This window comes from Danaus plexippus, chromosome 5, assembly GCF_018135715.1.
Source record: "Danaus plexippus chromosome 5, MEX_DaPlex, whole genome shotgun sequence".
In the NCBI taxonomy this organism is placed as follows: Eukaryota; Metazoa; Arthropoda; class Insecta; order Lepidoptera; family Nymphalidae; genus Danaus; species Danaus plexippus.
This window is the reverse complement of record NC_083539.1, coordinates 2,108,470-2,134,244: the sequence shown is the minus strand read 5'-3', so window position 1 is coordinate 2,134,244 and position 25,775 is coordinate 2,108,470. Positions and strand designations below refer to the sequence as shown.

The 25,775-nt window shown below is 28.3% G+C and overlaps 1 protein-coding gene across 1 annotated transcript in view; it reads left to right on the top strand.

The window, feature by feature from the left end:
- LOC116769352 (C3 and PZP-like alpha-2-macroglobulin domain-containing protein 8) overlaps nt 1–25,775 on the top strand; it is a 72,068-nt gene that overhangs the window by 30,319 nt on the left and 15,974 nt on the right. Inside the window, exons 7-11 of the mRNA XM_032660426.2 lie at nt 13,211–13,339; nt 13,415–13,569; nt 19,057–19,174; nt 22,893–23,032; nt 24,142–24,330. Of these exons, the coding sequence (XP_032516317.2) occupies nt 13,211–13,339; nt 13,415–13,569; nt 19,057–19,174; nt 22,893–23,032; nt 24,142–24,330 (731 nt within the window). The remainder of the gene's footprint in view (nt 1–13,210; nt 13,340–13,414; nt 13,570–19,056; nt 19,175–22,892; nt 23,033–24,141; nt 24,331–25,775) is intronic.

The window sequence follows — 25,775 nt, the reverse complement described above, 5'->3', positions numbered from 1 at the left end:
AAATGAAAAAAAAAAAAATAAGAAAAATCGAGAAACTTTGGAGAAATATATTTTAAATCAGCAATTATATCTCTAAAAACGTGTTTATCAAGTAATATAATAGATGATTAAGTAAATAATATATTTAATTTCCATTATCAATTTAAGACACATTATAAAATTAATAACCAAGAATTCATCGAAAAGAAATTTAGAAAAAACTAATGTATACAATGTGAATTTAAATTAATCAATAATATTGAACAAAGAGAAACCGAATACATAACTAAATTTTGTCTAAGCCATCTGACTTGAAATTGGTTCTATATTCTAATTTACAGTCTCTGGCCTGATCCAAAAATCATTAATGAGTCTTAAGATCCACCCCATCAATTAATTGGTCTGTATCTGCTTGATTATATAAAATATTTTAATAACACGTATATTCAATACACGTATAAATAATAACGAAGTATATTCCACATCCATTTTAGGTTTTGTATAAAACTTTCCAATTTAAATATACGTGAGCGTTTTTAAAATATGACTAAAATATTTTCTTTTTTTTTTTAAATATCAGCAATTTTACGTACGGAATCGAAATGTTTGGACTTTTTATTTATCTCAAGACTATGGAAAGTTATTTTCGATCATTAATGGATGTTACTTACAATTAAACAACTTTACTAAGCAAAAAAAAATACAACTATAGGTTTAAAAATATTTTTTAATCGGAAATAGTACATTGTTTGCGTATAAAATATTACTATAGTAACACAGTCATTTGAATATATGTTTATTAAATAGAAGAAAGTAGAAATTGTAACTACATATGTATATACATATTTATATTATCAAAGTCTTGCTAATATTTATTATAAAATAAATGTATTAAATACATATGAAGAATTAGTGAGCGTTTTTTTCATTTTGGTCCCTTATATATATATTTCATCAATACTGACGCAAGTAACATTTACATTTCTATAAAACTTGACCAGTACCCAAGTTAGCAAGTTAAGCAAAATCAAATATAGCGAAGTCAGCTTATAGACAGACTAATTTTATTACATCGAGTTGATTGGATTTACCGCGTTTGCTTAGTACAAATCACGTTCCACGCTGTATGTATAGCAGCTAATTTTTAATAGGATCACGGCCATTATATTAATTATTTGCATTAATATATGTTATTATTTAAATTCTTCCACATGTTCTCTGAGAGATCTATCACATAACTTTTGTGTAAAAATATAAGAGAAAGTTACGCGTAAATATAAATTCCGATACAAAACGAATACCTTGTATCAAAACATAATAACAATAGAACAATAAACAATGAAATTCAATGCAACAAATAATACTTCGACAGCTTTAAAGTTTTCTTTATTGCTTTTGAAATATTGCTCCCGAAGTGAATTAAAATTTTTATGGTTTGTATGACAATAAATTCCGGACGGCTTTTATTACATTATATCAAAACGCTACAAAGGTTTGTTTTATATTTCAAAATCATACTGGTTTTTTTTTGTTTTTCTCATAATTTATGATGGTTCCGTTCATTATATAAAATAGAATATATATATATATATATATACATATATATTCTATTGACCTTACAATTTTAACATATATATGTATATATATATTTAACTTGTAAGGTCTATTGAACATCAGTAATAAAAACAATAAATGTAAATACACTTTACGTGATAGGTATAACAATAAGTCACTCGTTATTTTTATCCGTAGGGATATATTATCCGTAGGGGTATATTATATCTAATTCTAGGAAATATAATGGTTTCTTTGAGAGCTATTCTAAACTCAAATTCAGTTTGAAATCAATTTGTTTATCAGATTTTGAGACGGCGGCGGTCTAACCGGGAGATCATGAATTTGAGTTGTGTTTGACTTATACCCTAGTCCGTGATAGTTTCAAATATGAATTTAATCCAAATCTGTTACGTTCGTGATTTTGCTCTTGATTTCAACGACATATATATTTTTAGAGCTTATATTTATTTGTCCGTGACTGTAGTTATATGCTGCGTTATTTTACTATGAATTATGTAATTATTTAGTATGTAATTTCTTTCTTCCTTCCCATTCTCTACTCTGTACGTCATATATTTGTGACGTCTTGAGTAATTTAAGTAAAATAATAAAGCGACAAAATTTTTGAAATACTAAAATAGAGAAATGAAAAATCATTCGCCGTCACAAACATAATATATCAATCAAATAAAAAATTTCTCTCATCTTGTAGAATTATGCCAATTATATATAAATTTATAGACAACTGTTTATTAAACCGTACACAGCTGTATATTTTGCATATCATTTTAAAGGAGTTTTACTCATCGATATCATAAGTGCCTTAATCGAAACCTCATATGCAATTGAAACGTTCGAGACGCTAGAAAAGATAATAAAATATCAGCAGACTGCATTTCCTTGTTGAATTAATTAATATACTTTTTATATAATAAAAAGCATCGTCATTTACTTAACTTATTCTCTCTCTAACATTGTTTCTAGACATTATTTATTACGAGAATGTTCATGATTAGATTTGTGTTGAGAATTAAGCTATTTATGACTTTATCTGTCATCTCAAAATTTCAGCGACTTTTTTGATACAATCGTATCGGCTATGTTAAAATATCACGTCACTTGGTGTTAGAAATATTTATATTTTTATTTAACCTTTGTTCATAAACTAAAGCAATAATCAAAAACCATATTCTATATTTATACATCCCATAAGAAAATCTACTTATTCTTAATGTATGCCATGTTTATTTAATAAAACTACAAGTAAACTGAAATGCAATATTACATTTAAAATATAACTCGCATTCTACATAACTCTAGTAAATTAAACTGCAGTGAATATTCAGAGAATACATATAACATGCAAAAGCAATAGGTCGTACCTTTTCAGCATCAAAGAGTTGGTCAAATCTAAAATTTTGTTGGAAATTAATTCATTAGTCGGATTTGCAGGCAACACTGATCGAGAGATCGTTAGTTGAAGTTGAAGTTTTATTTGACCGATAAGTTGGTCTGTATCAACTTTATTAATTACCGTGATTTCAATTTAAATTGATACTCGCATTCATTTCGTATCTAAACAAACTTTTTCACATGAAACTTTATAAAGGCTTTTAAATTTTACGGAGGTGAAGCGAAATGTGATTTTTTACGTTCAAATCATTTTATATAACACATATGTGCAATCATTAAAATTGAAAGCAAATCATTTTATCACTACTTTATTACAGACTATGCAGTATTAAATGCATTTATTATATGCTAGCAATTTAAATAGTTGATGTTGTTAGTAGTCTCGGTTAATAATTATATGGAATTTGCATAATTTCAACTTTATATAATTATAGTTTGTTTTATAATACTCGATCAGCTCAAAAGTTCACACCATCGGCATTTATACAGTGTATACTTTGACTTAAGAAGGAGTAACAAAGTTTGATAATGTTTATCAAAATTACAATATGACTTAATAGGTTTGAGACGATTTTAAGTTTTAGACCCGGTATAAGACAGTAAATTTTTTGGATCACAATTGAGACTTAATAACCAGATATTATAGGGAAAAAACTTTATTTTCATTTGGGTGCGCTTTTTTTTCGAAAATTTCAGCCTACAGAGGTAAACTAAAACATCGTGTCCGTGATTATGTGAGAATACAATCACGAACTCTTCTTCTTTTGAATATGCCATATAAGAGACACGTAAGTAAGAATGGGCCCACTGCTTTTCTCTATGGTTCCATCGAATGCAACCATATGTTGAGAGGAACTTAGATTACTTCGAGAAACAATAAAAATATTGGCGTCTTTCTATATTAAGCTCCTATTCATTTTCTAAAAATGTTCAGTGTTACCTAGGTATAAGTTTGAAGTCGATGTCTATGTCTGTGTGTGTATTAGATATACACACACAGACATAGACTGTGACATCTCGTTCTCATCGGATCCACCTAATATAATGCGATATTTTTCATTTGAAAGCCAGTTTCTTTGCGGTGTTTCTTAGCTACGTTTTTGTTATATCGGCCCAGCAATGTATTCGGTCATAAATTGTTTACATAATTATACAATGCTTTATCGACCTGTGATTATTTGATAAGGCATCTCCTTAGGCATGAAAACTATGACAGTAAAACGGCAATTAAGGTGCATGGTTTTGTTTTAATTCAGTAAAATTTGTTGAGATATTATTGAATATATAAAAATAATTATATTATATGAAGGTTATAATATTAATTAACCCGATTAAAATTATATATCCATATTAATATATCATTGCTCCCTGTCATTTTAATGAAAACGTTCATATCCGGAAAATTAAATGCAGGTATGCTTCTATTTATCAAAACCCTAGTGAAACTAAATAAAATCAGATACTCATTAATAAATACTCATATTACATACGTTTGAAACTAATCTTTTATTGAATTGTTTTTCTTAAGTAATTATTCTTTTGTGTACATTGAGTTCTCATCAATAACGAATACATAAACATAGAAATCTATTTACAGACACGTCAAATTGAATGGTTCTTATTGAGTTGTTGCATGAAAAGGTTCGGGTCAAAGTTTGTTGGGTTTCAGGATGTGGTCTGCCCATGACATAAATTGGATTTAATAGAAATCCTACTATTTATAACTTAATTCATGAAATCAGTGACAATTCAAGACGTTGATTTCATGATCGTTATCTAAAACACCTTTTCTTTGGATTAGGTAATCTTATTTATAATCTGCAATCTTGAATCTGCTATCAAATGAGTTTTATTTATGTTGGTAATAAAATTTAAAATTCGAAGAGGTAATTAGAACTGAATTGACCGATATCTGAGCAGTTCGAGCAAAACCAAGTTCGTTTAAGACAGTTCATGAGCCAAACTAATTTCACTAAATCGTGTTTATTGCATCTGCACCACTCGCTCCGTACAATTATATTATTTCGAGCGTTATATCATAAGATTTTATTTCTTTAATAACATTATATAAGATAAAGGTTAAATGAATATGGTTAGTGAATGACAAACAAATTTTTCATACATACACAAGAAAGAAATCGATTAGTATGGATAAAGAAAATGGTTTGAATGAACCTTGGTTTATTTAAAAAAAATAGATTCATATTATAATAAAAATGTTAAGAATTCAGTCAGTACCTATAAAATTTTTATTAGAAATTTATTTATTTCATTTTACGTTCACGACTTTAATAGAAAAAAATTTGAAGCCAGCCATTTCTGTTGGCAAAACTTCAAATAAATATGCAACTAAAAATATTTTTTTTAACGCATATTCAAATCAAGGAAATATTGTATTGGGCTACGAAATATAACAAATTCTATTGTTGTGAAAATAATACATGTGATCATAGAAAAAAGTGTTTATCTATACAATTTTTTTTGTTTCATAGCTCAGTCTTAAAAATCCATACTACCTAAAATGTTTGCCATTTAGCAAATTATTTATGTTTAGTAATTTTATGATTTTTCCCTTACTTTTTTTATGAAACATGTACAATAAACTGTATGTGTATTGGCTACAATTTGGTATATAATTTTTCAAAAATGTCACTTACATGACTTAACGCAATGTACTTAAAACAAAAGTGTATACCATTAGGTATTAGTGATTACACTTGAACCGTACTCTGAGACAAAAACTGCATTTTATCACTTTAATTCCTTTAATTAACAACTTTAAACATGACTTTTATATCAAATTTAATCGTTGCTTTGTAGCATGCTTTCGAGCTAATTATTTCATGGCATCATACCAAATAAGGGCCATATGAAGTGACATTCATCACAGAATGGCTTGATTGCCACGAAACCTGGATTTCAGTGCCAGTTTGTCATGCCAAAGGGATATGTGATAGAATCTGTGAATGTAATAGTTCAAAGTAATTAAAATGTAGAATAGAAGAATTAATTGTGTGATGATGTACAAGCTACAAAACAACGGTTCAAAAATTTATTTATGTACCTATGTACGTTCCGAACACCACCTAAAAATCCCTTTTTGTCTTGATGTATGATACTTATCACCTTAAAAAGTTATCAACAAATTCAAATCAATTTTTATTATCGATAAAAAATATTTTGATCTGTAATATCAAAGAAATTTCTTCATGAATTTGTGACAATCGCACAAAATTCTAAAAGAATAATATTTATTAAAACTATAATTTATTAAAAAAGGTAAAATCGTATTCAATCTAATTGGAAAAGTGATTTAACATTTCAATGAATGTCGGTAAACTTTAATTTAGTTCAGAATCAATTTGATTGACAGATTTGCATTCCATCTAACCTAGACATTGCTAATTGTACTAGGAATCCATCTCGAAGTTTTTAATCAGTGATTAAAATTATTTTTATTTGACCTTCCTTAATGTATATATGAAAAAAACATATTACATATATATACATATATATATATATATATATATATATATATATATATATATATATATATATATATATTGCACAATTACAAAATTATTTCAAATTATACTTTATGTATCAACGAATATATTCATAAGTTTTTGTCTGTAAATTCACACAAATACATTTACACGCATACACACATTTTGTATTACACACATACACACATATGTTTTTTTATATACAATAAAATATTTAACTTTCATACTTAATACTTTTACCACATTCATTCAGAATACCAATATTTATCTATGAATAAAAACCTTACTAGTAAATTGAGTTTCACTATTTGCATTTCATTAATTTTATTCCTTTGCTATGTTAACAAATTTGAACAAAATTAATTTTAGTTCAGTTACCTTTCTTGGCACGCGATCAAACTACAACATTTGTCGGTTCTAAAGCGAAAACGTTTTGATTGAAAAAAAAAACACGAGGAATCTCGGGTTTCCACCAGCACTTATAAATCAATATTTAAGATACTAAACTGAAACAAAAAACCTAGCTTATTTTTATTATTGAAATACATTGCATTTTTTGTTGATGAGCCTACTTATATTCGAACTGACGGGAAAATGTATATAATTTTCATCAATTTTATATATTAAAGATTTTGCAGTATAATAACTTGTTGAATCACTGTCATGGAAATCGTATTAATTTTTATTTTTTATCCAAGATACTAGATACATAATTCAACTATTAGTACCTAGTATTTCATATCTTACTAATAAAATAGAAAGAGGTAACTCCAATGTGTGGTTTCTTTGTACACTTTAGTTTTGATAAAATTATACTGCGAACTTAGAACTCACAAACTTAGTTGTTTACGGTATGGTTAGCTTTCCGGTAACTTGAGGTAAACAATTTCGAAATATAAATCAAAACAACTTATATATACATATAATACTTTATACATACAATAATACAAATGATATCTTGAACATAATTATTCAATATGTTTGAACTGAAATTGTCTATTCTAATAATTGCGCAACAATTTTTTATTTAAGTTTTGTGATCAGAGTTTGCGGAAAACTTGAAATTCGAATGCAATGGAACGTTTTAACAATAAAACCGATGGTAATAATATCTAAACCATTATTAATAGAAAACCGGAACGTAATACAAAAGATTCAGTCACAATTAAATTGGATTCGGTTATCGGAATAAATTCGTTTGCGGAATGCAAGCTGCGATGTGACTCGAACAATATTAATGACGATTGAAAATTTGTCTGACACATAAATTTAGCTGAAATTATTTGTGTATTCTAATATACTAAGGAAATATATTATAATGTTATCGAGATTACAAATAAAATCAAATGAGAAGCTTTTACTTATTGTGCTATATTTAATATAGCTACAAATGTGACATTCTCTGACTCGCTTTTGTAAGAGTTGATCGAAAACTAATAAGAATTATAGCGATATTTTTTTCGTTTATGTTCGGTTGACCAACGTTATTAAACACGATTGTGATTATGTCGTTTTTATTACATAAACAGTGTCATAAGAGTACAAATTTTTTTGAGGGATGATAGCCAAATTATTTCTGGCTTTTGTGATCAAAATATGAGCTTAGGAAATATTATTAATTACGACACTAAGTTCAAAACATATATTGAGCATATAATTAATTGAAAACAAGAATTTAAAGAGCAATTGTTAACGTTAAAAAAAAAGTCGCAAAATTTTGTTTTGTCCAGGCGACTGTTGGCACGAGTTCAAACCAAAAGCCTTTGACAAGTTTGAAGAACATTCTTGAATTTAAATATCAAATAATTGATTAGAAGACAGACGAGGTGAAAACGAATATATTAATGACGAATAGAGATAGATCATTAAGAAAATATTCATCTATTCCACAAAGGAACACAGCTAACTTTATAAGTAACAGAAGACAAAAATATAAATATCATGAGATCTTAGATTTTCGCGAGTAGATGAAAACATATTTATACTAAATAAAATTAATATTTTTCGGATTTACTACGCGAATTTTATTATTTTAAAAAACTACATACATCTCGTCTGCTCGTGGTCACGGTTGCTCAAAACTAACCGCAACGTCCGGAGTATGTAGTTTTTTATAATAAAATACGTTTAATAAATCCGAAAAATATTAATTTTATTTAGTATAAATATGTTTCCTCTACTCGCTCTTCTCAGTGAGGATGTAAACTTGAGTACACCAAAAAATTTACACAATTGTCAAAAAAATGTGTACACCTAACATAAGAACGTTTTAACCGAAAACTATTGGCTCCATAATAATTGAAGTGACAAAAATTATAAATCTTTTTTATTACTAAACTACAATCTTAAAATAAAATAATAATTTGGTATCTGGCCCCATCGCGGCGAAGCCGAGATTCCGAAATGCAGCGAGACAACAATCTGCACGGGTTCACACGTGGCAGCACAAGTTGTTGCTTCCTTTTTATTATGTTATTTTTATGAATTCACCCTAATTTTGAAATGAAACTTCTAATCGCACGCTTCACTTGAAAAGTAAAAAGATATAAATTTGTGAAGATATAAATATAAAGAATTACCAACGTTTTGTATCTGACTGCAGAGACACGATAGATAGGTGTACCCATACGAATTTTTTTTCTCTATCTCTTCCAGCCAGTTACTAATAACAATTAAAAGTCTATTCAAAAATATTAATTTGTTCTTGAAAACTAATAAAAAATTTAAATAATTGTAGAATATTTATATGTATATTTACATGTCTCCGAAAGAGATACGTATGTAGATAAGATAGACTGTTAAAGATGTTTTGCTTGATTTCTGTAACAACTATTTGTTTAGTTATCCTTTTTCATGGAACGCTTGGCTCCGACCGAAAATAACTTATGTTGTTTTAAAAACTTACTTTGGAAGGTTTAGTGAAAAAGAAAATTTTTCACGTTTTTCTTTGGTATTTTTTTTTACTTTGTTTTGTAGTTTTTTGTAATTAGGCTAAATAAAAAAAACTATATAAGTAATTGCAAATTTCTCAGTGTACACAAGAAAAATCTATGAACATTAAACTTAACATGCCTTTTCACATTTCTCGATTGCCGTTAACGATTGCCACTATTTCAACTATCCCTCGCTTTAATAAACCTTCTCTGAAAAACGTGCCTTTAATAGCGCCGAGCATAAGAAAGAAGAAATAAATTTAATTGAAATAAATATGTCTACAATTTACGCAACGCAATTTACGTAACGCAAAAAAGGTTTAAAATTCTATAGAGATTAACAGGAGCGGTGTCAAAATAGAAAATCGCTTAGAACTCGGAGACTTGATAATATTAGTATTTTAACGTACATTTGCATACAAAAACACCGTATTATTATAAATAGCTGTATTGTCAGAAAATGGGAACCACTAACATTTCATAGCTTTCTAAATTTCCACTTTCTCAATGTTCTTTAGCTTTATTAATGTTTTAAATTTTCAATCCAGGCGAAGTGTTCAGGAAGAGCTAACAAAGCTAAGAAATATATCAAGAAGTAGTCAAAAACTTCCTATAATAAAAAAAAATTAAAAAATAATTGTCCAATTACTCTGATAGTAACGTAACTCGTAGATGATTAGATTTTTGAGAAAAACTAGGTATTCGTTAGTTTTGTTTAAAAAAACAATATTATTAAAAAAATGTAACGTTATTCTCAGTATGGTTCAACAAACTGAAATACTAAAAAATGTCGAAGAAAAAATTGTGTATCTTATAACACAAAAAAAAAAAATTGCAAGGCGATCAAACTATAACTCGGAATAAATAGAAAGTGGACGCTTTCTTTTTCTGTTTTAATTGTAGCATAACTTAGCTCAGGTCCACCAATACCAACATTTTTCAGTTAGTTATCACACTCGATAAAATCTAAGAATTTGATTGCAATATTATTTCCTATATCGCGATAGCGAATATGGTTTATTAATTAAGACTAATTAAGACACACATAAATGTTTAAAAATTGTCGTAAACAAAGGAAAAACCAAAATATAGGAAGAGACGTGAAAATCAAATAACAAGTTTAGCCAAGTCATCTCAGGGGCCAGGATAATTATGTTAAGCCTCTTGATTGAATTTACCACGTTTGCGTTGTTCCAATCACAACTCAAAACTTAAATATTGTATTGTAGTATATTATTATGAAATTAAAGATGTTAAATTTGTGTATTTCGAGATGTTAAAATTGTTATCGGAGGCAGTATGGCCTTTAGGTACATAGATTATATTATGTACTTATAAGAAGGGTGACTTCGCGCAGTATGGTTGGTATCGCGTTAGCAATACTCCTTATGTTGCAGATGTCTATGCAGGAAATCACCTCTCACGCAATATGGACTGTTTGCTAGTTTTGTATTGGCATAAAACGTTTTTAAGCGTTTTTAAGAATATTTCAATATATATTTTTAAATATGTTTCAGATACACTCACATAAAAGCCTTAGGAATATCTTAAAAAAAACATCGTGTTTTAGATAACTTCATTTATTTTCTTCGTTAAAAAAAAATGTGAAAAAGAATTTTCTTTAAGCAAAGTTTCTGGCGAGTGACCAAATAACAAGGATTCTGGATGGAATACTTAAATGCCAGCCTTCATTTATGCTTGAAAATAGAATGAAAATTCTCCTTTAAATGAGGTTCTTAAAAATAAATTGATTTCTGAATCTTTTCAACATATTTATGAACAAAAAATGTGCGTTGCATAAATCTAAAACCAAATAACGTATGAAAACAATCTTATCATTGACAAGTTATAATGAGTTTTAAGCATTGCTAGAGATATTATTACAAATAATATACAATATACATATATTATTAAAGGTTGATTTTAGACAATGAAATCATAATTCGTTTATAAAAATATATATCTGGGAGCAGATAAAACTATGATTCATATTTAGAACACATAAATGCACAGACGCACAAATAATCACACAACGAACAGTCCTAATGATTACTATTGTTATTAATTAACATTTAAGTTATTTTGACATTATATTTGTGTTTTTGCTTAACTGTACAATCCCGTAGTGATCTTACTTCCATTTTATTATGTTATTGATGTAAACACTGTTGGGTTATCGAAATTTAAAATATAAATAAAAATAACTGTAGCCATCTCGTAAAGAGCGGTTTGTTACGTTTACTACAGACTAAATCGCTTTTCCAGTTTTTTTTTTTAAATTAATGAAAATTTATTCAAAGTATGTGTGAACATTAAATATAATTAAAAAGACGACTCAAGTTATACATCAGCGTTGTTCATTAAGGGTTCTATATATTTTTAAAGCTGAATTTTCAAGTAAATCTTTTAGATCAATCTCATTAGACTGACGACACTTTGCTAAGTTTAACGAAGTTGTTGTGTTTTTAAAAAACTCAATCTCTTCCCCGGGATGAGATTTAAGGATAAATAACTAGATTAAATAATACCCTTCGCCCCGATTAAAGCAGTGAACGCAATTTTATGTGATAACCTTAAATCACTTTCTATATAAAACGAAATAGGATTTTAGGGTTCTTTGTTATATTCTTTGCAGATTAAATTTAAAGGAAATATAAACACAATATTAATTAATTTTTCTATAAGGGTTCTCGTATAATATGTCTGCAATATATATTATACATATAATTTTTTCAATATTTATTTGAGAAACAATTTTAATTAAAGTTAATATAACTTTAAGATAGTAAGTATATGTCGATGAAAGTCAGTTGAATCTATTCCATAATCCTTTTCTTTTACATTTTTCATAGTTTTTTTGTGGTGATAAAAATGTTGTGATAAAAATTTTATAGAACCCACCTTATTTTCATGAATCTTTCGTTATCCAACTTATTACTGTATATACCTACTGATAAAATTAGGATTTTTTCCACCAAACCTTCTCCAAACCAACTAAAACAGAGATGTGTACAGCGTCTGAATATTAAGTAACCGAATTTCTTCTTTATATTTTAGTTTACAGACGAGTGACCGCTTCCTAATTTTGTGACCCAAACTGATTTCTTTTGTGAAAACGTCTGAAAGTTTACGGAGTTCGTGATTGGTTTAGCTTATCAACTATTTTTCATATTCACATACGTAGTATATAAGTTTGTGCCAGACTTTAAGCTTACGTAATGTATGAAGACAATGAGTTAGTCCGAAATAAAAATTTACGAACAGACTCTTATGCTCAGATATTTGGCTCTGTAATTTGTTATAATGTTATCACTATCAGTGGCATAAATATTACACATATTAGAATAATCTAACAATAAAATGTTCAAAAAATGTTCATGAATATGAAACGAACATAATACGCAATAAAAACCCGTATCAGTATTAGGCAGGGTTCGAGGACGATTCTACATTTATGAGGTGCCTATGGAAATACGTGATAACCTCACTCATCTTGTAAAAATGTCTAATGTCTAACGAAAATGATGAAACCAAATCATAGAATGGCATATTTTTTTTGGCCCAAATATAAATAACCCCTTTACGAGAACTTGTTAGCAAATAAGAGTTAACTAAAGAAAAAAAAATTTAGAACAATTTTTTAGAGACAAGTTACTTCAAAGTTGATTTCGGAAAATAGTTCTGGCTTAGAGCGCAAGTTACATGAGATTGTTTCAAAAATAAAGTAAAAATAAGGAAACAGATATAAAGGACACTAACAAATGATATGTGGCTTAGCAGCAATATAACTTTATCCATTAACTCCTTAACTTTTGATTATAGGCTGAGTTAGTAGCTGTGGAAGGCAAAGAGATAGAAACACACTATGTGTTGGCCCGGGAGAAAATACGTCGGTGGAATTCTACAACAAAATGTTACTTGCTCGTGGAAAACTTGCCTACGCCATTACAGGTAAGTTTGAAAATAACATTAAAGGTAAACATTGCGATCATTCTTAAGAGTGTAAAACACCATTCTTGTTTTTAGGCTGGTGGAATTGCAAGCGCTAGTGTTTGGTCATCATGTGGGTGCCGTCAGCGTCTGTTAGCGGCGGTCACCAACGGTGGCCGTGCACTGCACTGGGCAGCTGTACCAGCACCGAAATCTGCCGATGAAAACGATTTGTGCCGTTTTAATTACACGTAAGTAGAATTTATTATTTTAATTTTCATAAATGTCATTGCTAAAGTTTTTTTGTTATTGTTGCCAATACTTCTTCGTCCCAGTAAACAAAGAACAAAGTATTCCTCGTAAACTTTTTATGGTTTCCGATAATTAGTCCCAGAAAATTGCATAGCTGGAGTAATGGCCGCATAAAAAGAAGCTGTAAATAAAGTCTACTGTAATTAAGAGATGCTTTTTTATTTAAAACTCTAGAATGTTCTAAGGAAAGCCCCGCTAATTAAGATGTAAATTTCCTTGCGTTCTTGGTATTTTTATAGCTAATTTATGTATGGGAAATTGCTGATAAGGCTATTAAACATTAAAATGCTACTAATGTTCCTGTGACACATTTTTTTTTACTTTTTTAGGAAATAAAAATGTAAAACTTTTCCATGTTAAATGATACCAATAAATTAACAAAAAGTTTTTGACAACATCAGAAGCTTACAACGGAAACGCGTTGATAATTTTTGGACGAGGAATATTCTCCTAAACCTGTTTTTTACACCTGTATATTTAATAATTTATTGTTTACGATGTCTTGTAAACAGTGCTTTGTTTTCTCGTACGAATGAGAATACAGAGAGAATAGAATAGGAATAAAACCAAAACAGGAACCAGACAGTAACTGTCTTGTACTAAAACATAAAAATTCATAAAACTTTTTAGTCTCAAAGGCAACGCCTTAAAGCAAGAAAGATTTTTTGTTGTTTTAGGAGCCTGTAAATTATATGTTGTTTATTTATTTAATACTTAATCTTTGTCTCAAATGTTAGGAACTCAGTCACTTAACAATGTAAGAACTTTTATTAATGTTAGTGTGGGTAACTCAAAATAACAAAGTATTTTATATAAAATGTATCGTCCAATAGGTAATTTCCAGAAAACAAGATTATTGGGGTGATGTATTACCCTCGCGGGTCATAACGTACAACTGCATTCGTTTGGTTCACTGATGATTTGTTAGCTTGTTTGTGTGGAGCTAAATATTTTCATATTAAAACATCTGCATTTCTAACAATATTTTTTTTTGTCTATAAAACAATTTATAAAAAAATCAATTCAAGAAACAAAATTTTCAATAACGTGGACAAACTGGGGTATAAGTAGTTTAGCCATAATTCAGAGTGTTAGTATTATGATTTTATGTATAGATGTTAACTAACCGTTAATAAAAAAACTATACTCACTGATTGCACTACACTGTTGTTCTCGTTAATCTAAGTTTAACAACACCGTTGTCTCTATTAAATTTGATAAGCACATTAATTTACTCAAATATCGTTATATTTTAAAATACCATTAATTGTTCGAGAAGAATTTTTATATATTATTAATAAATTTCCAATTGTTTTCATCCTCAAATAAATTATACATCAAAAACATTACAGGACCAAAATACAAAGGACCCTTGAAAATTAATTTCAAATATTATGTGAATTCAACCTATCGCGAAATTTACCACCAATTTTGTGATATAAAAGTTTAAATTACAGTACATTTAAAATTAATCCAGCACGTCATGTTAGCGGGGACTTACTAATGAATCAATGTAATTCGAGCCCATGGGTGCCGTTTTGCAGACGGGATACAAATTGTTTCGGATACACGATATCGTGCCTATTATACCAATAGGTTTACTCATATCATTCAAAGTGCTTGCTTAAATAATTAGGCAAGCAAAGGTTTTGCTTAATGAATTCTTTTTTTTTGTAACTGTAACTTAAGTTACGAACTTTGTATAATATGTAATAAATTTTAATCTATGTAATAGAAATACTACTTATAATAATTTCATACATCAATGTGCCGAGTATGTATATTGCATGTATTTTTTTCATAATTTATAAGGGATTCTCCCCAAGGTCGATCCTACTGAGCCTATAAGACAAGCATAATTCATAAGAGGCAGAACTCATGGACCCTCGAGGCCGTTTCATCTTGCCAAAGAAAGATTATTGGTTTTCTTACGAAAAATTCTCATAGCTTATCTGACATATTAAGCACAAAAATTATTTAATGACATATAAAAATATTTTGAGAGCTTGGTAATTTTTTGTTTAAAACATCGTTTATTACAAAGATTTCTTCCAGTAATTTTGGTTTTACTGAATTATATAACATAATATTAATTATATATCGTTAAAGCAAGTTTTTGTTTATAATTTTTTTCTTACACATACGATGTTAATCTTAAAACTACTTTCTTTCCGATTTTATCGTCAAAATCTTCCCGATTTATTACCTTTTCGATGTTTTTTTTTCGCTGATTCTTCGTGGTTTTGAAATAATAAAACGATTTCAATTCAGTGCCGCCGTCCTAAATGCCCTGAATTATCAGAAGATGGTGTAATACTTTTTCAGAAAGAGATGCCATCAAAGTGTTTATTATTAATGCTACACTTTGTCTGTTAAAGCAAAACAAAAATAACACAAAAAAAAATCATAAGTATGATAAAATGTTCATTATATACATTCAGCAATATTTTTCGTCTCTACTTTCTAGAATGTAATGAATAATTGTTATTAATTACTTCTTAAATATTTAATAACTTTTTTATTCAATTAGCTTTTGTTACTGATATAAACAATTATATTTTTTTTAATTATATTATATAATACTATTAATACGTGTATGTACATACAACCTCTATAATTTTATTAGCATTACATCTTGCAATCTCAGCACTCATCAGTGTGAACTAGTCATTTATTATTTATTATTAAATGTGATATCAAAATAAATTTGCCAACCAAATTCCCATTTAAATGTCGATCAAGAAACTATCCGTTTAAAGTTCTAAAGCAATTTAAGTTAAAGACGCGTCTCTAGTCAAACTCAGAACATAATGGTTAAAGTTTGTGTTAAGAACAGTTCATTGATGACCTTCATTGTGTCTGTCGGTCTGACATTTACTCGAAAACTTTATTTTGATATATTCACAAAATTCTGAATGTTTTTTTTCCAAATTTTATCAAATAAATTACATTCAGAATCCTGCTAACAAAAACCAACGTAGAACATAAAATTAATACCAAATATCCTCAGCATTTCCATTTAAAACGCTCTATAAATCGTTACTAAAGCTATTATAAATTGTAAATGTAAAACGTATTAATTCCACAAAGGGATCAACATGCATTTAAATGACTTTATTATGTACTGAAAATCGACTTTTAAAACATAAGTGCTTCGCGATAAAACGACTTTTGTCCTTTGAAATTGTTTAAAAAATATCAATCAATCCAGAAACGATTTTCGATGTTATTAAAAAAAATCAAAACCATCAATACCTTCTCGATTCCTCAATACAAATTTGGTCCATTTAATTATAAAGTACGAAAACACAGGGGAATTGAAAATTGAGTGGACTCAAAGAATAATTACTGCGCAGTAAATTCGATTCAGGTTAAGCCGCCAGCAATGTGAACGTGATTGTGTTTATGTGTTACTGGATTGTGAATCTTTTTACTATAATAATAAGAGTCACAGAAATATCTTCCTTTTAATACTTTCCTACGTATTAATGATTTTTAGTTAACAAATTATCATTTATAATTAAATATTTGTCACTTTAAATTATTTTTGATATACTAAAAAGAAAAAAAATATAATAAATGTATTGTTTGAAATAGGGATTAATTAAAATTTTTGTCACACAGGCGAAAATAAAGAAATATGTTCAAAATATGAACTAATGCCTCAATCTAGGGAAAAAATCATAATGTAAGCTATTGTGTATAACGACATCCTCTTGAAACTGTCGTTGTATTTAAACAACCCCTATCTTGAATATTTTTTACGTCAACAGCATCAATACATTCCTTTGACTTCCATAAATATCGAAATTTCTGTCATGGAAATACTTTATAAATTCCATTATACGCTGTGAATACAAAGTGATCGTCACAGGTTAGTAATTTTTCCGTGTCATGACTTGCACATGAGAATATTACAATATTGTACAAAGCGCACTGTTAGATACCGCTGGAACCTACTCGTTATCGCGTATCAAACAATGACAAACTATATCGTTGTATGAAACCCGCTTTGTATGTCGCGAAAATTATTAGATTTTACTCTGGTTTGTATATTTTATGCAAACTGAAAGCACTATATTCAAAAGTTTTAATGATAAAACCCGAACAATGTGTTAAATAAGGAAATATAAGGATCAATAGGACTGGTACCTTTGAGTCAAAAATAAAAACAATACTAATATGATGAGATCTAAGATTTTCGCGAGTATTCATTTAAATAAAACTAGTATTTTTCGGATGAACTACGCGTGATTTATTTTTGTAAAAAACTACATACTCCCGACGTTTCGGTTACTTTACAGCAACCGTGATCACGGGCAGACGAGATGTGAATGTCTGTCTGTAAAATAAATCACGCGTAGTTCATCCGAAACATACTAGTTTCATTTAAGTACTAATATGAGTTATTTAAAATGTATTTCAACAAATACTCAGAAAAATTATATAGCTGCATACAAAGTATATTTTACAATTTGTCACAATTATTTCAATTCTATTCCAGCAGCCAAGTTCGCATACGGTCACACATTATTTATGAGGAAAATTTTGTATGTGAAATATAGTCTAAATTGTTTCGTTTGCAATTCTATTATAATAGATTGGTTTAGTAACTTGATAACTACAATTGGTTACACAAAGTGTTCATTAATTGGTTTCCAATTGGGTTTACCAAACTTGATAGTACAAGGCTATTCTTAAGTTTATGTATTTGCATTGAGCTTTTTCCCGCAAATTTACTAGCAAGAATTTAACTATAGCCCGTTATTAAATCTGTTTAGATTTCCACAATAAAATGGCTTTAACGCAGATGTTCGGCTTGTCTATTATTATTATCATCCTTGAAATCTACTGACTCTACCTGAATTTGAAAAATAGCTTTTTTTGAGCCTTTTGACTGACGTTAAATCTTTTCACTGTAGACTTAATTTTTAAGACACGTTTTTTCTCTCATAAAACACTACTGACAAAAATAAAGTGAAAATAGAAACTTGGTAGAAACTAGATTAAGTATAGCTTTATTTCAATGAAAAGAAAATTACTTTGTCTTAAAGGATTTAACATGTGCTCTTAAAACACAATTTTATCTGTTTTCATTTGTTTTCAACATTCTCAGAATTTAAGTGTCAGACTAAACATTTTTCCTAATCGAGGCACATTGTTAAATAAGGGTAAAGAACCTTCTCGTGTTCAAACAAAAATTATACATCACATACACTCAAAAACTTAATTTGTTCGAGTAAGAATTTTAAACCTTTATTATTTCAGACATAAAAAAACCTACAAATAATACTAAGGAATGAGATACAATGTTTAAAATGGAATAGAAATTTTAAGATATTTAGTGTGGTGCTCAATATTTTAGTTTTCCGTTCTCCTATCAGCTTAAACAAAGTTTTACTCACAAAATACGTCAATTTGTCCAGATTTCCAGTGACGGCTGACATGGCACCGATCAGTTCTCTGCTAGTTTATTACGTCACCGAGCTAGGCGAGCCAGTGAGTGACGTAGCCAGCTTCCACGTGAAACTACTACATAAGGAAGTAAGTCGAATAAAATGATTTATTTACATATTTAGACATATTACAAAGTAAAATCATATTGGGCTTGGATTTTTTCTTTATCATAATTTTGACAACGAAATTCAAATCAAAAATGTATAATTTAGATATGGGTATATTTAGATAAATTTAATATTCCATTTGATTGAACATGTGAGCAACGTCAAAAATTTAATATGAAAAAGATTTAATGGAGCCGGCGAACTCAAAAAATAATTAATTATACATCCATATAAAAACGAAGTAGGCTAAATATAAATTGAATCCATTGTATTTCTGTTAACATATGTTAAACAATACGGAAGGTACAAATATGAACATACTACCTTCGATTCAAAAATTAATATTATGCGGTCCATGCGGTTCGTGTTTCCGTGGTAAATTGTTCTGGATATTCGGAACAACATCAATTTATGAATACAGTTTTGAATTTATATAATAAACACATATATATTTTTTCATAAAACGTGTTATTTAAAAGTATCGAGTTCGACTTAAACAACAGTCCTTATAATAATATACAAATATATGTTCAGTAATGTTCAATCACTATGAGATTATTTTGCAAGGAAATAATATGCTTGTTCTTGAAATGCATAACACCCCTGACGGTATTATTTATCTAAAAATAGAGAAAAATAAGTCGGTATAGCTTAATTTAGATGTAACAATGGGACCAGCTTGTGAGGATAATGTTAATCTTCGTCAATAATTAATTAGTTGCTATTAATTAGTCCGCTTATTAACTAAAGTCTATATGCTTATAACGTCGTGATTCTGATGCTTCGATGGATGATTCGATAATTATTAATTAAATTAAACATTGAATGTAATTAATTATAAATAAATTTTGAACTAATTTATGATATTTCGGACATTAAGAAGGATAAAAATGTATATTTAAATTAACAAAAACATCTCTTTTGATGCATTCCCAAACGTTATAGCTGTGACAAACAAAAAAAGTATTGATTTTTAGTAACATTTTATTTTACCATCGTGATTAGTTAAATGAATCGGAATTAATATAACGTATAAAAATATCTCAAACAGTTAGCCGTTTCATATTCATAGTGTCAGCTACTAATTAGATTTGAATAGTAAAATATATATTAGGATATAACAAAGTTTTTGGTCGCAATGGAGCTCGAAATATTACAAAAATATAACTTCCACTCTCAACTTTTTAAATATCACCTTACCAATCTGGAACCGTCTTGGTGAAGTCGCGTCAAAATACGATGATTTTTTTCAGAGATTACAAACATTAAAGACACTATAAATTATTTTTTTTGAAGATTTTACTATCATAGCATCAAACAGGTCTCATTTTAAGTTCTTAGACTTACAAAAAAATATATTTTTTGTTCACAATTATATTACATTCAAATCATTAATTAACAGACATTAAAGATAAAAAAAAACGCAATTTATTTCCTTTAGTTTCAATTAATTAATAAAACAGACTTCCATTTTCATTATTCGTTATTTCGCAAATCGCTTCCGTTGTAAGGAATTGAATTTATTAGTCTAAACCTCCCCTAAATATAAGCGACTGGAAGCGCTATTAGTACTAATTAAACAAAACAATCCCTATTAATTCGCCGTAACAACTTATATTTAGTTTAAAGTGATTTCGGGGCTACATCCATTTATTTAACAAGAAAACTATTCGGAAGGAATCTGAATTTTCATTGTAATACTAATATTATCTGCATAATATATCTAAAAACTTTAAAATCATTTTTTTAATTATCTTAAGAACAAAATGTCTATTTAAGCGTTATAGAAACAAGATCAATATAGAATACACGTATAAGGTACACTTAAACTTATTCTGTTTGTAACTGTGTAGAGTATGTTAATATTATAAGACTAAATATTGAAAGGAAATCGAATTATAATTTATTATTCCATATTTGTTCAGAAATGTATAAGAAGTTTAATATTTATTAAGTTTGTTTAGTTTTGGTATATTATAACTAAACAAAATATACCTATTTCGTGTACCAAATATTTTGGAGAGAAATCCAATCAGATACATATATCATAAAGAAGCAACATTTTATTCATTTAGGCTTAAGTAAGCCAGCAATGCACCAACAATTTTTTACGTACACACTATTGAGGTATCATTCACGTAGTTTACTATGTAATATCAACAAACCTCATTTCCTTATATAATTATAATATTATCATTATATCATTACGGTCTGCGGTGATCTTTAAAAAATACCAATTCGATTTTCAAATCTAACAAATCCGTCAACGAGATAAATCCCCATCACGCACGAATTAACGACCCGGGGCTTAATAGCGTCACGGATGTATTTAATTTTATTATTCAGTATTAAATTTTGCAATGTACATATATTTCACAAATATTTTTTTCATTAAAACATTTTATTTATTTAATGGTCTCTTTTTCGGTAAACCATGTTTAATAACTGGTTTAAATAATTTAAAATACTGAACTGAATTAAGGATAGAAATTAATCGTTCAAAACAAAAACTCTTGAAACCTTTTTTTGTATCTTACATTTATATCTTTTAAAGTAAAAAAAATTCAGTTGAAATAAATAAAATCTAACATTGCTGTGAATCGGTAAATGTTAAAAAAGTTATACAATTCTAGGTATGATTAAGCTTAGTCTTGAATACAGTAAAGACAAAAGTTAGATTAACAAATAAATTAATAGCAGTTACAGAGATAAAACTAGATAAAGTTGCTTCGTTATTGAGGGAATACATATCTATGTATGTGCGCCACAGATACTAAACATGGCAAAGAGAAATTGCCAAAATTACATGTAAATACCTCGTTGAAACTAAGAGACAATGGGTATTCTGGAAGTCAAACATAACACTAATTAGGCTGTGTTATTCAGTTCAATTTTACGGCTGGCTGGCCATCTTTGTTTTATGATAAATATACAAGTTAAATCTCGTTAGGTATATTATTTGTTCTGTTCCTAGTTTAACTATGGCTTTAATTATATAAAATGTATATTTATAGTTATACTATTATTATTATTTAATAATCTTCCACTGAAATTTCTGGATTACGTAATTTAAGAGTCGCTCCAAAAGTGGCTTCGCTCGCGTGTTTGATTATTATAATCTCAGCTCAAGCACATTAAAAGATTAAAAAGACCTATAAATATAATTTATATATATATATATATCATCAGAATCGGTTTAGTTTATATTTAAAAGATTATAAACATATATTTTACTTAAATAATTTTAGTAATATTATACTTGAGATGTTAGTTTTAACAAGTACAAAACTAAAAGGGGTTCTAAGAATCACAATGTCGTATAGTGAACTTTATTTTATTAATTTAAACCTCAGCAACATTCGCGTAATATTTACATATTGTGTGACTTAATGTAAATAATAAGCGATTGTAAATAGTTTTCATATTGCATTACTTCATAAGTATGTAATATCCTGTTTGTAATTCCATTTAACTGACACTAGGTTATTAATTAATGTCAATAGGAATATATTTTTTGATTGTTATCTAAAAAAGAAATTAAAACTTTTATTTATAACTACTTCGTATTTTTTAACATTTCGATGATGGCTTTTTAAGAATGCGATCGATTTAATTCTTACAAAAAGTTGTACTCGTTTTAGATATCACATCATTTGGATGATATCTATATAATCTAATACCTGTTGGTCTTTTGTTAGGTGGCCGTAGCTATAGAAGACCGTCGATGGTGGTACCCACGAACCGCACTACAGCTTCGAGTGCTGGCACCGCCGGATTCGTTGATGTGTTTGATCGGAGCGCGTGCACTCACTGACTCAAGATTTGATACACATCAAGGGTATGTCTATAATCTTTGTATATGAATTCTTCTGCAATTTAAATGCAATTGAAAGTGCATATTAATTTTTTTATAATAATTAGATAGAGAAATAAAGAATTTTGATGTATATGTATAGTTTACTTTTAGTAACATTAAAGTATATATAAGGATTTGAAGAAAATTACTATAAAAAAACATTATTTTCAAACTTCCTCTATTATATATTGTCAGTCTGTTAAAAAAAAACAAAATTTTCTAATAAAAGATCTTCTAAACTTTTATTCTGAAGCAATTTGTATGTAAAATCTCTTTGTATATTTTGTAAGCATCCATCATATTCAAAGTCTAACCATAACTTTAAACTAACAACTGCTGTGTTTAGATTAAAGCACAATACTTTCTACCATTAAAAATATAACAATTTATCTCTCATATATAATATTTTGTATATATTATCACCAAAAAATTATAACAAATGAATTATTTAGATTAAATACGTGATTTAATAAAGCATTCTCAAGAAAGGGAACACTCAAAGTAATTGGGCTAATTTTCAAAGCTCCTATCCTATGAGACGCCATTTCGTGTAATGCGTAATATATTTTCCTCTCCAAATAACTCCCTTAAATAAATGTTAAACCTTCAAAGTACATAAGGAGGATAACATGTTTTCTTCATAATCTGTTACAAAGTAAACTCATCATACGTGGGCTGAGAAAATCTTTGTTAAGTAATTAAATATTATATGAAGATATTGGGATCTGTTTCCAAACAACTGATTAATGATTCGGATTTGAGTGTAGGATTTGTATGATAGCTACCACATAATACCGTATTTTAACTGAAAATTGCTTATTTAACTCTCGTATACGTATATTTGACAGCTTAGTAGATAATTAAATATATTTTAAAAATATTTGGCTAAAGCCTTCTTATAAACTCTTCTCGCTATTCTTAGTTTTGTTAATATATAAACATAATATAATTTCCGAATTATTCTCTGAAAATAAATCATAATAATTATATTTATAAAGAATTTTTTTTTTTAAATGTTACGTTTATGAGATTGAGGTGTTGGATAAACTTACGCCATGGAGAATGGATTTAAGCAGTGATTTCTTAAACAGTGAACCAGAACACGAAGAACAACCCGGGCCTGAGTTCGTGTCAGCGGGAGTATCACTGTTCGTTGGTGGTGGCACTTGCGGTGGTGGGGTGCTCTACCGACAGAAGACAGTCACACCTCGTGCACCAGCCCATTTAGTACCGCCCGCGTCCCACGACAGGCTTTGGATGTGGAAATGCTTTAATTATACGTAAGTATTTCGTATTAATGACAATATGTATTTTGAATTTAATACAGACCTGATTCGAATATTGTCTATTTTCAGACAAATTACATATATATATATATATATGTAATTTAAACCGAGTAACAGCGATAAAAATAAATATGTTCCTTTAAACCAGTCAACCTCATGTGTATTTGCCCATTTTGCAAAATCATTGCCTCTGATAGAAGTGCTCGCAGATGATTTTTGTATAGATGGATTGGTAGTAAAAATATTTTACTGGTTTTCAAAAATAGGAGAAATAAGTAGTAGTATGAAATCCTTAAAGAATGATAATGAAATTGAAATGCATTTATTTCGATATAGGACTTGGAAATATTAAAATTATTTAGAACAAAGAAAACAATTGAGCGCGATTTTGTTTTAAAGTGAAAATTGACATGCTGAATACACCGTCTTATATTAAACTCATATAAATGACAATATTTATGTTAAAATTGATGCTGATATAACAGATAGTACAACACTCTTAAATAAAGTAAGTTCATCTTATTTTAGACAACGACATTGACATCCTCTGAACGTTTTAAAAAAATTCTAAGAATTGTCCCTTCAACCTTATCGTATTACCATCTCAACACAAAGTTCATTTTATACGTTCAAAAGCTAATAAAACAAGTGCTAAGAAACAGTCATATCGTATAACGTATGATAATTTAAATATTTATGATATCTGAATTTCAATTTAATTTTCATATTTTTGAATTCTAGTAATTTTGGTTACAAATTATTTAGTTCCATTTTATGTTAATACGGTAAAATAATTTATTAAACTTAAAACGATAAACATAAAACAAATGGAAAGATATTTTATATATAGAAATGACTAAAATGCTTAATACTAACTACAAAACTATGTGAACAAAGGCAGTGTTGCCTTATAGATACAAACTCATATAAACATATATATGACTAAATTCAGACATTCATACCGGAACAAACTAAACTTGTGAATGAAGAGACAGAAAAGTAGTGTTGGTACAGACAGTTGTATAATATGGTTCACATCTTTCTTTGTCGTACCACAAAAAGGGAAACAGTTTTAATAGAAGATTGTCAATGAAGTTTCAAACTTCTTGGACATACCTTGTCTGTTTTGTATAAGATTTTTATGATTATACCATCGTTAAAAAGAATGTGGTTTGGAAAATGATTGAAGGAAAAACTGTAAGGACAACAAAAATATGAACATATATGTATTCATTTAAATATTACCGTGGTAACAAAAAGGTTTATGTCCCGGTCAATGTTAAGCAGTCAAGGTAGGCCATGGACATTGGACATCTGCAACACCTGTTTGCTTTTTCCTTGACGGACCCAATATTATATTCCATTGGGACAATCACAGCAAATAATTGATTTCGTAGCATGAGCATATGAATGTATACACTATGAGAAAACTAAAAAAG